The sequence below is a fragment of the Simochromis diagramma genome, unplaced genomic scaffold (assembly GCF_900408965.1).
Source record: "Simochromis diagramma unplaced genomic scaffold, fSimDia1.1 OVJJ01000361.1, whole genome shotgun sequence".
Classification (NCBI taxonomy): domain Eukaryota; kingdom Metazoa; phylum Chordata; class Actinopteri; order Cichliformes; family Cichlidae; genus Simochromis; species Simochromis diagramma.
The window spans coordinates 15708341-15721050 of NW_024386860.1; the positions used below are offsets into that span (position 1 = coordinate 15708341).

The window sequence follows — 12710 nt, forward strand, 5'->3', positions numbered from 1 at the left end:
GCGTCTTCCATGGAAGACGTGCCAGTGGGATTAAGGAGGTCCTTGAAGTATTCCTTCCACCGCCTGAGAGCATTTTCAGTCGAAGTCAGCAGCACCCCACCCACACTATACAGAGTGCCGGTAGAGCACAGTTTTCCCCTCCTGAGGCAGTCCGAAAGTCTTTTTCCATGGCCTCTCTGAAACTCTTCCCACACCTGAGTTTTTAGCTTCCGCCACTGACCGAGCCATGTTCCGCTTGGCCTGTCCGGTACCTATCGGCTGCCTCAGAATTCCTAACCAATCCCAATAGGATAGTGTATAAAAAGAAGTTCCACAGTTAAATAATGTCTCCCATCATTTTCTCTTTTCATTATATTTTCACCATACTGTGTGGTTATGTTTTGTGTGTTATCTATTATCTCTGAATTTTCTTACTCCTGAAAATTCTGTATCCACCAGGCTCTGCTTATAACAACATGGGATTTTAGCCGGTCTTTTCTTTTCCCCATTTTTAGAGTTATGCTCCACGCTCCAAGCTTAGGGGTCATTCACACCACTCTTCACATTCACACAGGCTTCCCGTGGGGTTTTAAATGTCATCTGACTGACGAGGTGTCAAAGATAAGAATAGTTCGATCTGTTGAGAGGATGGAGGAGGAATCAATAAGCTGAAGAAACAAGTGAGGAAAAGAAGATCATGATACAGAGTGGTATAAAAACAGAAGGATGGAGTCTGATGAACTGATGACCTGTACTCCATCTCAGACCTCATCTGCAAAAGGTATCTGGAGTCTATCACAGCACGTCAACGCTGTTTGGCTGCAGTAAACTCCTCCAATGCAAGCAGGAAGGACACGCACTGTTCTGCCAGCGTCGAGCTAGCACAGGATTCAGTGACGTCTGCTTGGAAAACCCAAACAGAACGCATCTTTGCTGACAGCCTATCCTGCACTGCCTTTTGTTTTATGCCTTGTCCAAACAGCTTCCCACAGAGTTCGCTTGAGTGCCAGCGCACTGCTGTAAACATGCAGATGATGATTTAGCTTCAGACGTTGCACTCAAGACCCATCCGTCTATCCGTTCATCTTAACCGCAGTGCTGTTGCTTAACTTCTGGGAAAGTGTGAGCCAGGCTTTGTCTGCTGATTAATTCCAGACGATGTTTAGTGTCATAACCCTCCACCCTTGTATTGTTTGAGAGCCCTCTTCATTGTAAGAAAGCTCTCCTAGGAAGTTGATTTACTCGACCACAAAATTTATACATCAGGACAGCCTCGATTATCACATCGTCACGTTTCAGGTGACGTTTGCTAAATCAAGCTATTTTCTTTTCCAGAAAGGAGTACTTGGATATGTCATTTTTTTTTTTTTTTTTTAGGGTTTCAATTGTGATTTGTTATCTAGCACAAAGATAGAAATTACTAGTAAGATTGTAAAACCTGCAGCCTTGACACTATAGAACAATATTTAATGAGTCCCACTGACAGCAGAGCATGGCTCAGAAAGTGCCGATACCCTCGTTTTGAACTCTCTGATGGCTAATAAAAGACATTTTGCTGTATAAACATTCGGGTGACATGCTAACGCTCGTTAAAAAGCTCTTTACAGAAAGCATTAGAGGGCCATTCGGGTCAGTTTCAGTGCTCTTTACACCCATTTAGCTGATTGTCACTGCCTCCACGTGTGGTAGATCATTGAGGTTGACCCCCAATAAAAAAGGAAAAAAAACAAAACAGCTGATTAATAAATTAAATCTTTTTTTAGTGACCATGTGTGAAATCGAGTATTGGTTACTTGCTCTTTACTCAGTTTTTGCAGTTTTCTCAGTTAGGGACTCCAAACATAATACACTCGTGACTCACTATATAAATAAAGTTTGTTTGGTAGCAACTGCACAGCTGTCTTACCCATAAAATAGGGTCTGCCTTTGCTTGCTACCTGTGCACGAGCACTTGTGAGCGTGCATGCTGGCGACAGACCCATCCAAAGCAAGCCTAAGCTTTATTTCCCCAGGCTGGCTCTGCTCAGCTCAACACACAGGGAGCTAATCGATACTGATGCATGTGCAAAAAAAAAAAAACAGCTGGGGGAGTTGGAACGAGGCATCTCTGCCCTTGAAAATAGTCACATCTTTGTGGACTCACGCACTGTGAACGTGATTGATGTGAATATTAAAAGCGAAACTAACCTTGGGAACATTTAGCATTTAGCATTTAACATTCCAAGGCTGTAATGTGACTTGGAATAAGAGCAGCAGGAGACTTGGATTTGGTTCCTGGATTAGAAACCATTAGCGAGGCCTGCGTGAGTCAAAGCTGCAGGGAGGGGATGAAAAATAGGTGGAATATTCCTTTAATGCAAGAGGGATTTTCTTATTCTTTGAGAAGGAGCAAATGGGGATTCAGTATGACGCTGGGATGTAAATTACCTAACAGAGCAACCTACATTGGCAAAAATAGGCAGAAGCAGGGCTGACTGGAGTGGGAAGGTCAGTCTGACACGGTGCAGCCTGAAGAAGAGTGGAGGACGGTTGCTGCAGGGAGGCGGGCGAGCTGATCACTGTGCAGCGAGAGAGCAGATGACGGGAAGTAAGTAAACACTGCCTAAGAACGAGGAAGCCATCTCTGCCCCCAGGTTAAAAAGTATCGAGTAAAGTCAAACACAAACACATGATCTATCCAACAATGTTTATTGAGTTCATTTTTTTTTTCTTTTTTATTTGACAGGTAAAGAGACTTGAAATACAGCTGAAATGCTCTCAACAACAACTGTAAATACGCCAACTGGCACAGCACTGACGTCTTGTTGTGGGTTCATGATCTGCAGGAGGTGTGGACAGCATTTAAAAGAAAAAAAAAAACGCACATTATCATGAGCAACAAGGAAGAATTTGAAAAAGGATGCAGACATTTATGGATGTGTTTGGCTACACTGACAGCTAGCAGTTAAATCCATTTTTATTCTGTGGACAAAGATATTGATGTTCAGCTTGTTTGAAAAGGGCTACCACCCTGTTTTTAAAAGAAAAGTCGTGCCACAACCCAAGTCATGTTTGTTGAGTGTAAAAGACGGGCAGCTGGTGAGCAGAGTCACACAGTTAAACTTTTTAAGGTTTCAGCTTTATCTCTTCCTAAATCGCAACACCAGCGTCAAAGTCGCACTGACTTAATTTGTACTCTCCTCAGATCATTAAGTTCTCCCCATAAGGCAACAAATCAGATACTTGATTTTGAAAATTTTCAAAACGAGACCTTCTGTGGTCCAACACATTATTGTTGGACTCGTGTAGAGTAGCTTTCAGAATAATCCTCAGCACTGTCCCTCAGTTCATCATCTGTCTGACCTCAACCAGATTCTCTTCATTGGCTGCCCCTCATGAACAAATCATTTAAAAAGGTGGGTGAGGCTTCTGTGCGCCTCAGGTGACCACGTTTGGGATATCTGCTCTCACAGTTGGATAACAGGAGGCCCACAGAGGTCACTCACACAAAGGCTGATCTCCATATTTGAAACTGGCCATGTTAAATATGAACATCCACTATTTTTAATGTGTATACATAAAAGACGAGCATAACCGGCTCTGAAATGTCAAGTGCATTTTACATCATTTTCTAGGGTTAATTATTTTATATATACTTATTATTTCAGGCCGCCTTTGTCCGGTAATTAAAAATATCTACTTTACTATTGTGAGATTATAAATAGAGATAATATTGGAGGGACAAATGAAAGGCAAGCCGGCGTGTCAATGGAGCAACGTCACAGTAAAGTCATGTTCAAAGACAACACCCTTTTCTCAGTCCCTGCTTGCACTTGCTTTTAGTTAGCAGTAGCGAGGCACAGTTTAAGCAAAGGGTAACTGTGGATCGATTGCTGCTCTGTCACCAGGAATGGTTATGAAGCTTTTATTACTTTGAAGTCGTTGTGTCCTTCTCTACCATCTCTTCAGCCCTGAGTTTATATTCTTACAAAGGGTTGTCAAAGTGCTGTTAATCACAGACAGAATCTGCTTGAGCTGTATGATACAGTTTTTCGTCAGGTGAGAACTTAAAAGTGGATAAGTGGAGCTGTGGTAACTGCAAAATGAAGCATTTCAGGGAAACATCTTTGTGGCGTAAACTGAATCCATAGCCTTTTGTTTCTTCCCATACAAAGTGAGTGCAGCATGTTCTCATACCCGTGGTGTCAAATACTGCCATTCTTATCAAAGCTGCTAACGTCTCAGACACACAAGGAGTCCTGTGGCACCTCTGCCATGGTGCACCGGAGTACTGCAATAACAAGACAGGTTTTACTTTCAACTAAAGGTTTGTGGAGGACATGGTGTTACAAATAAATGCACAGGTTACATTTTCAGTGTGCAGGGCTTTCTAAATATAGCCAGTCAGTATTTAGTATTGAATGAACGCAACTACAACTTGTGACTTGACGTGTACTCACAATGGCTTCCCTGCACCTTGGCCAAACATAACTCTCTCCTACCCAGACCTCCCAGGCACCAAGTGCACTTGAGTTTATCTCAGCATCTCAAACATGGAAAGTATAAAAGATGGATGCGGCGAAGCTAATGTGCTTTAAACTTGTGTTCTTTCATGGCCAGCAGGGGAGCGATGACTCTGGGTACAAAAAAACCTCTGATGGTAGGGGAATCTCTGGTAAAATACCCCAGACTTCTTCGCTTTCTTAATAACGTAAACGCTTCTAATGACGATGGGATCAATCGCTAGCTTTGGGTTGTCTTAAACAAATGGGGAAAGCGCTCGGCTTCATAACAGGATTTTACTAACCAGCGACAAAGTCACGGGGCTGCACCCAGTCTACAATGTGAGGTCCTGTCTCACAAGCTCCCAACACATGGTTAGTGATTTCAAGCATGTTGGGGTTTAATTAGGTCACCTTTGTCCGTATAGATTTCATTACTTAACACAGTGATTGTCATGGAGACGGCTGTTATGGACTGTGTAATGGTTGATGATTATCACTGTTTGTTGAACACTGGTTTTGACTTGTGGTTGTTTCAGTCTGTTTAAAAATGGTAGATGCAATAAGATGAAGGCTCATCCAGCACTTTTTTTGGGGGGTCAATAATTTGTTCTATTTAATTCAGTTCTTTTGTTAATTATTTTTATTTGGTGTTGTTTTCAAAACCTTTTTCAAAATTACAAATTTGTAATTTTGAAGAGTACTACTGTGTCCATTTAATATCACTGTGACCTTTGCACCAAGACACTGAGGCCAAAGGTCAACTTGTGCGCGTGTCTTCAGCTGTGTCTTAGAGAGCGGCAGTGTTTGAAGCCTTGAGATGAGTCCCTGTAGGATCTATTCAATGATTCTGCTCAGCAAAACCAAGTAATTACAAGAAAACAGTTTTCTTTTTTTCCACAGCCAGAACAGATTTCTCATTTGGTTTATTTTGAATATCTGTGGAATTGGTTTGGCTTTTTTTTTTTTTCCTTGGAAGAAATCTAATCTTTTTAATATTTATTACAGGTTTCAGCACTCTCGTGTGGGAGGAGCATGCTCCAAAAATAAAAAGCCCCAGATATTCCCCAATGAAACGCTAATGTGATTAAAACCGCGAGCTGTTGAGTGCATTAACGTCCAGTCACCGGTTTCTTCCGTGCAGTTGCTGGTTCTGAATTTTGAGACTTTGTTGTTGTTTGCACCAAAGAAACTGTATGAATACATTCTCTTATTCGTCCTTCTGTCTCGACGTGTTGGCGCGCTCCACCGGGAAAACTCAGGGTCACTTCTCCTCGTGATAAACCTCGTTACCAGATGTCCACAGACAAATAAAACTTTGTATTTCCACAGACATATTCATATATCTTTTATAAAATAAATCTTGTATTTCCAAGTGTACAATAATAAAATGATGCACTCTGCAGAAAAAAAGGTAACAGAAAACTCCATATATACACACAGTATACTGTTTTGGCAGACAAAAACATGGACAAGTTCAGTATTGTAAACAGCTCTTCACTCCCATTCACATGTGTTCGTCTACCATTTATTGACTTCTCCCGTCGGCTTGTTGTTCCTCCTGTCCCGTTACATTCATACAGTAAATCCAGAAAATTGTGCTTTAGGAAATCTCTTACAACAATCCGCGGCTTTTTTTCCTTCATATCTTTTCTTAACACCTGTTCTGCTGAGTAGAAGTGCACTGTCTCCAAACAGTAGCTGAATGTCTTAAACAGTCTGGTGGCTGGTAGTTCACTCATCTCTCCTGGTTCAGTCAGGAGAAGAGTTGGGGTTAGAGGAATGGCAGCAAACTTGTGCAGTGGTGTGGAGGATGTGGAGATCTGAGCTTGATGACTGGGAAGGTTTGGTGGCACATGTGCAGCAAATGCTCCATTAGTAATTTGCCAGTTATCTAGACTTGAATTAACTTGCAGTGAAGCCGTTTGGTGAACTGAGCTCGTGCCTGGAAAAGCAGCGTTTTACTGATGGCAGAAGTTAAAGGTTAAAGCTGCGCTTGGGATGCAGGAATGTTTGTGATGGAATGTGAAGAAACACTAGCGTGCACGGAGCAGTGATGTCTGGGTAAAGACACAGACTGGTGAAGGAGCAAAGCTTTGGGTTTTGAGCTCAGGAGGCAGGAACAGAGTGGAGGTCTGAACGTGGGCGTCAGGTCTGCGGGTCTAGTTGTCCTCGTCCGTCAGCTCCTCCTCCGCGACGGCCTTCTCCGGGATGGCCTCAAGGCTGCATCTGCTCTTGGACTCGGAGCCGAAGGAACCGCTCACCGCGCTACCTTTAGTCAGCTTACAGGTGAGCGCGGCATAGTGGATCTGCTTGAGGTTCTCCTGGACTTCGCTTCGGGCATGCTTCAGTAGATCCGCCTGGCCCTGAGAAGTAAACGCAGATCACAGAGTCAGACAGCAGCAAATTGGGTGTCAGGAAAAACTGTAGCTTGTAAAACTTCTTTCAGTTTCATTTGTGCAACGCTAATTCACTACACAAACATCTCAAGGGGTGTTACACTGTAAAATAAAGAAAACCATACAATATCAAAGAGCACCCCAAATATTTGATGGTATATTATTAGCATATATTTTCTATTCTCTATGAACAGCACTTGGGAACAGTGGGGTTAAAGACCTCTAGTTGAACCAGGCTCAGGGAGGAAGCTGCAGAGCTGATCGCTCTTACCTCTGTGTTTAGATTAATGTGTTGTAGAGTTGTGTCAGATTTAAGATGTTATTGGCTCCGAAAAGTTTATTACAAATGCTTTGTGAAGGTCACTGACTCACAGTCCATAAACATTCCAGTTTCACTAACGTCCCACAAAGTGTCCTCGTGTCTCTGCTGTGTAGTGACAAACGTAACGAATCATCCATCCGTCCATCTTTTTAAACGCTCGTCTAATTCAAGGTCACAGAGGGGGTGGAGCTTATCCCAGCTGTCATTGGGCGAGAGTCAGACCCTGAACAGGTCGCAGAGCTGAACACGTCTCCTGTATACTTTAATTTCACTGCAGTTGGTTTTATAAGCACAACATACGGCTGAGTTTTTAATGAAATTTGAAATGTTTTTCACACCTAGTTCTACTTGTAACTTTATTTTTCTTAAACATGTATTCACTGCTTCAACATTACCCGAACATCTGTGCAGTTCTAACACTGAAAGTCCACAGCAGGCTTAAATAGTTCATTTTAAGTTGGTTAAAACACAAGTTACATGAGGTTTCTTTTATACGTGAGAGCCTTTATCATTGTGGAACACGTCACTGTTAAAGCAGCATTTACGGCCGACTAGATCATTTTCCTGACCAACAATCGGATTTCCTCCCAGCAGCCGAGACGAGGGGCGTTTCTCTGTCGTCACTTCCTTTAAATGTCAGAGTAGCTGATGCTGCAATCATCAACGTGCACTTTAGTTCAACTTGTCAGGCTGACTATGATCAAAACTTGATCTGCACTGTAACACCTTATTGATTAACAGTGATCAGCTCTGGTGCTGTGGCAGGAAACACACTCGGTGCTTTTAGCCATAAATCATGCAGCTCACTGTAGTGTCTCTATTTATTCCTTTCCTTTGTTTCGTTTGTATACAGTCTACATGCCATTGTAGCAGGATAAAGGTTAAGTAAGCTGAGCGTATACAAGCAATCCCTGTGTCCTGAAAATCTCAAGACTCCTCTAAACACTTGCTTACAGGCACTTTTTTTTTTTTTCCCAACTGATGTCATGATGTCAAAAAGGATCAGAAGAAATGTGGCTTAAAGCGAAGTGAGAGGATGAAGCGAGCAGGGCCCATTGTATGATAAATAAAGGTTATTATGCAAAGCTCCTCTAAGCAATGTGGCGGCATTGGCCTCCATTAATAAAACTGGCTTGACTTATAAGTGATGCGACTGAAAATCTCACCTTCAGAATGGTGATGTTCCACGTGAAGCTCTCCACAGCCTTGTGCAGCTTTCTGCCTTTCAAGCCTTCCTTCACAGCCAGGTCGTGGAGGTTCTCGTGAAATTCCATAGCTGCGAGAGAGAAACAGACGAGAATGAGTGTCGAGTCAGTGCGGTGTTGGTTTAGGAAAGAAGAACAGCTGCTGCGAGAGTGGAGTCTGGGATATGTGAGGCTTGTTGTCACTGTGAGGAAACGCATGCAAGCAAAGAACCTGGCATGTACTGTCGACATTCACATTTCTCCAGCAGCAGAAAACTTCAGTCTGTGGAAGTACAGAGACTCTCCGGAGGTGGGAGAGCATTACTGTCTCCTCACTGCACACATACGAGGTGATAATGGATCGCAGTGGCCACAGTTACATACATACCAGGTCTGGAAAGCAGGTGAGATTGTCCTGTAGCATAAACTCAAGTGCCTGCCATGAAAATATTAACAGTCTTGTGGAAAGCAGATGTGATGGAAAATGTGGTCTGTTTTTCAGTTTTTCATTGACCGCGGAAGGAAAATGTATCCGACTTTTCTTGGGACTGCTTTGTTTTATTAGAATCCACACAGTGTTTATACATAGATTTTCACTGGGATGTCCCTGTCAGCGGGGGACTGTTTTATGCCTCTCTTCAGCATCATCAATGGGAAATCTATATCATGCAGTGACTAGTGTGCAAATCCTGGGTAAACCCTCCTAATACAGGGATGCTAAGGGACAGGAGTACAGATGAGGAGAAGGAAAGAAACTGAGGGGAGTGAAACAGTGAGGCGGGATAAAAGAGACCCAGAAACAGAGAGAGTGGGAGACGGACACGACGCTCTTTCACTGTGGATTAGCATCACGGCCTCCAACAGAGGAGGGATTTGTCTCCTGAGGAGCTTTCCCACCTCTTCCCTCCTCTCCTATTTTTCCCCCTCCTTCCTCTGCATGACTGAGTCTGACTAAGGACATGTTTAAAGTTGACTTTGCTTTGCAGGGCAGCAACAGGAAACTTCAGCCTGAGAACCATAAACCAAAGGCAGACAGAGCAGAGACTCCATGACTGCGTAACATCTCTGCACTGGAAACTCCACATACATTTCCGCTTGAATCTCTGATAACAGCTTGAGCCAGTCGTAGTTCCTGTCAGTGCTGTTGCCATGGAAACATGGTGTGCACGAGAGAGAGAGAGAGAGAGCGAGAGACAACAACCCCCCCCAACCCCATTTGTGTGAAATCTCCATTATAGGTGTGTGGTGCTGGGCTGTTTGGGAGCCACTCAGCTGAGGATTTGCGTCTGTCACCAGACTTCTGGCATGAATACAACCTCAGGAAGCTGACGGGACTCAGTCAGTTGTGACACATTTATCATATTTGTAGCAGATGTCACGTCACCGCTCCCAAGTTGTTTTTTTTTGTATTTTCCCCACCATTTTTTTTGCTATAATCGAATGTGAAATGACATCTGTTTAATTCCAGGTCACTACTGTAACTACAGAGCTGCTGCTGCTGTGCACGTGAACCATGACGGTGCTGAAGAAGGTGCACGTCGCACACACACTTAACTTACACTGAAGGTTGCCTAGCAACGTTTTATGGAGTCTGGCAGGCAAGAAAGGGGAAAGCTCGTTCTTAGCAAAGCATTTGAGACTCTAATCTCTGAGGTAATGCTGCAAGACGGCAACCGTACAGTAAAGCCCGCTTCGAGAAGGCTGAGGCGTAATGTGAAGGATCGCAGCATGACCTGAATTTTTCAATAGGTTAAATTCATAATTCTTTCAGCAAGACAGGATCATATCTTCTTATACCACACATGCCACTAAAACCTAATTTTATCAGACATGGAGTACAAATCCAGATTAAGCAATTATCCAGGTCTGGGTCACAGGGGCAGCAGTCTAAGCAGAGACACCTGACCTCCCTCTTCCCACTATATCCAACAGCACTTTCACAGGACACTGAGACGTTCCCAAGCCTGCCAAGAGACACAGAGCCTCCAGGATGTCCTGGAGTGCTCTAGGTAGGACGTGCCAGAAACGCATTGCATAGGTGGTGTCCGGGAGGCGTGAACTACATCTTTCAGTGTGGAGGAGCAGTGGCTCTGCTCTGAGCCCCCCCTCACTGAGCTCTTCGGCCTGTGTCTGTGCCCAGACCCCTTTCAGAGTACACTACTCCCAGCTCGTGGCCACGGGTGAGGATAAAGCGTATATTGATCATTAAATCTCAACTCATTCTTTACCACAATGGGCCAGTCCCCAGAGATGCTGCAACAATACAACAGCTTCTTGGTCAATTGCACTTTTTTCTGTTTATTGTTTAATATTGCTGAAATTAAGCCTTTTGGCTAAGAACTCACACAACTGTACTTGTATACAGTCGTGTGTCTGTATGTATAACTGGAGTGATGATAAAATGTTGACTCTGTGTAGAAATGTTCAGAAATCTACATCTTAAAGTAGAAAAGCTGACAAGCAGATAATTAGCCAGAAAATGAAAAGAATCAAAGTAATGGTTATTATATCCTTAAAATATCCACTGCTCTACAAACGGATGAAAGAAAGCTTAAAGGGACAAGATTGTTTTAGACAGTTTGATTTTTGAGAATCTGTCATGTTATCTTGTAAAATAAACTTTGGCTCTTTGCTTTGTATTCTGCCAAATGTCACAGTGGCTCCACTTTGCACTGAATACTGTAATTTTGCACTTGGCATTTAAAAGAACATCTTCTGTGCTGATCATGTTAGTCTGCAGCAGCTTTGGCCATCCAGCTCCCCCAAATGTTAATTGGAACCTAAGTGAGTATCGGGTGAGGGAGGTGACATCCCTGTTTGAGCTGCCGACACCACCTACGTCCATTTTTTTTTTCTCTCTCTTCTCCTTCGTCTGAGCTGATGTGATGGATTATTCACAGCTTTAATAGCTGCTCCTGCTGAAACATTCTGCTTTCTGTAAAGGGGGAATTGGGTTTATACTGACCCAGTTTCTACTCAACAGACGCACAAAACCATGCTGCATGCACCGCTGGGATAGAATTATGTCAGTTTGGGATGGAAAATAAATCAATGTTCAAGTTCATCAGTTTGCCATCTGTTGTGTCCTAGTTTGCAATTGTTGGTTGTTTAATTTTCTCCAGTTGATTTTGGATAATCATATATAAATATGCTTTGAGATTTAAGTCCCCATCATGCTTCTCTGGAAGCTTTTGAAATAAAAAAAAAAAAAAAAATGTTTGTCTTCTTAAATTTGTACTCCCGTCTTACTCGTTTGTTTGACTATGGTTTCATTTAAAGTGTCCTAATACACCCTTCCACACAGGAGGCTGGCCGCTGCACCCTGCCTACATTTTTGAGGCAGCTCATGGTTTTCACGTGTAATATATGCCGTTTCATGTCGTTCTGCGTTTCTATTGGTCGAAATGTATTCCACACAGGCCATGCAGTTCAACGCAGCTGAACCAGGAAACGCTCGCATCTGCTGCATTTGTCAGGTCGGACCGAGGAGCAACTTCTGCAGCCAAAAAAGCGCCAATACCTTCAGTTCCCCTAGTGGCCACTTGAGGCTGGCTTTGAAAAGCAGTCAATTCTTGTCAGGCTCTAAATTTGTAAAATGCAAGGAAACAAAAGCATCTTTGATCTGTACAGTCCCACGTAAAAAGTCTCCAACATCTCCAAAACATGTTTACAGTCGACCACTGTAGACAGTTTTCCACCCTCAAACAACTGAGGGTCCATTTTTTATTTAAAGGTATTCTGGAGGTGGAGGCGTGCCAGCTTTAATTAAAGAGTTTAACTGACTGTAGCGTATAACATTTAATCGACTAGTGAACTGTTCACATGCCACACTCAGTCTGTGTCTGCCTACAACACTTTACAATTTAACTGGATCATAATAGCTAGTTATCTGCTATGAGCCAGGCTGCACTAAAGAGGTGAGAGCTCAACAAGAGTGATGCGCTGTTCTTTACCACTAAAATGTGGTTAATTCAAAACTCAGTTTGGTAACCTGCGCAGGCATACTAGCATATTCAATTATATGATAGCCACTTTTTAAATCTCCTCTAAATCAGTAACAAATCAAGATCAAGCATCTGCCCCGGAACACAACAGAACTGATAATGAAATGCAATTTTGTGAGGTAAAAATGATCTAATAATGCCTGGCAGGCATCTTTTTCAGGCTTTTATCTTTAACTACTTTACATGGAAGATAAGCAACACAACAGCTGGCACATGTAATCTCACTGTGGTAAGCCGGTAACAGTAACGTCATAGTCTAAATTTGCAAACTGCAGACAAAGAAAAGCCAAAAAAGAGAAAAAAAGGACGCCTTTTGATGTGTACAATGAAGGCCGTACAGA

The 12710-nt window shown here is 42.9% G+C and overlaps 1 protein-coding gene and 1 long non-coding RNA gene across 3 annotated transcripts in view; one reads left to right on the plus strand and one right to left on the minus strand.

Annotated features, from left to right (window-relative positions):
* The window catches only part of LOC120732879, a 51244-nt gene extending 48380 nt beyond the window's left edge, over positions 1 to 2864 (plus strand). For both annotated transcript variants that reach the window (XR_005695697.1, XR_005695698.1), the window contains 2 exons: positions 2438 to 2566; positions 2705 to 2864. This is a non-coding gene — a long non-coding RNA (uncharacterized LOC120732879). The remainder of the gene's footprint in view (positions 1 to 2437; positions 2567 to 2704) is intronic.
* The window catches only part of LOC120732878 (inactive phospholipase C-like protein 2), a 43456-nt gene continuing 33435 nt past the window's right edge, over positions 2690 to 12710 (minus strand). Inside the window, exons 5-6 of the mRNA XM_040030756.1 lie at positions 8348 to 8457; positions 2690 to 6826 (exon numbers count right to left, since the gene is read on the minus strand). Of these exons, the coding sequence (XP_039886690.1) occupies positions 6623 to 6826; positions 8348 to 8457 (314 nt within the window). The 3' untranslated portion in view covers positions 2690 to 6622. The remainder of the gene's footprint in view (positions 6827 to 8347; positions 8458 to 12710) is intronic.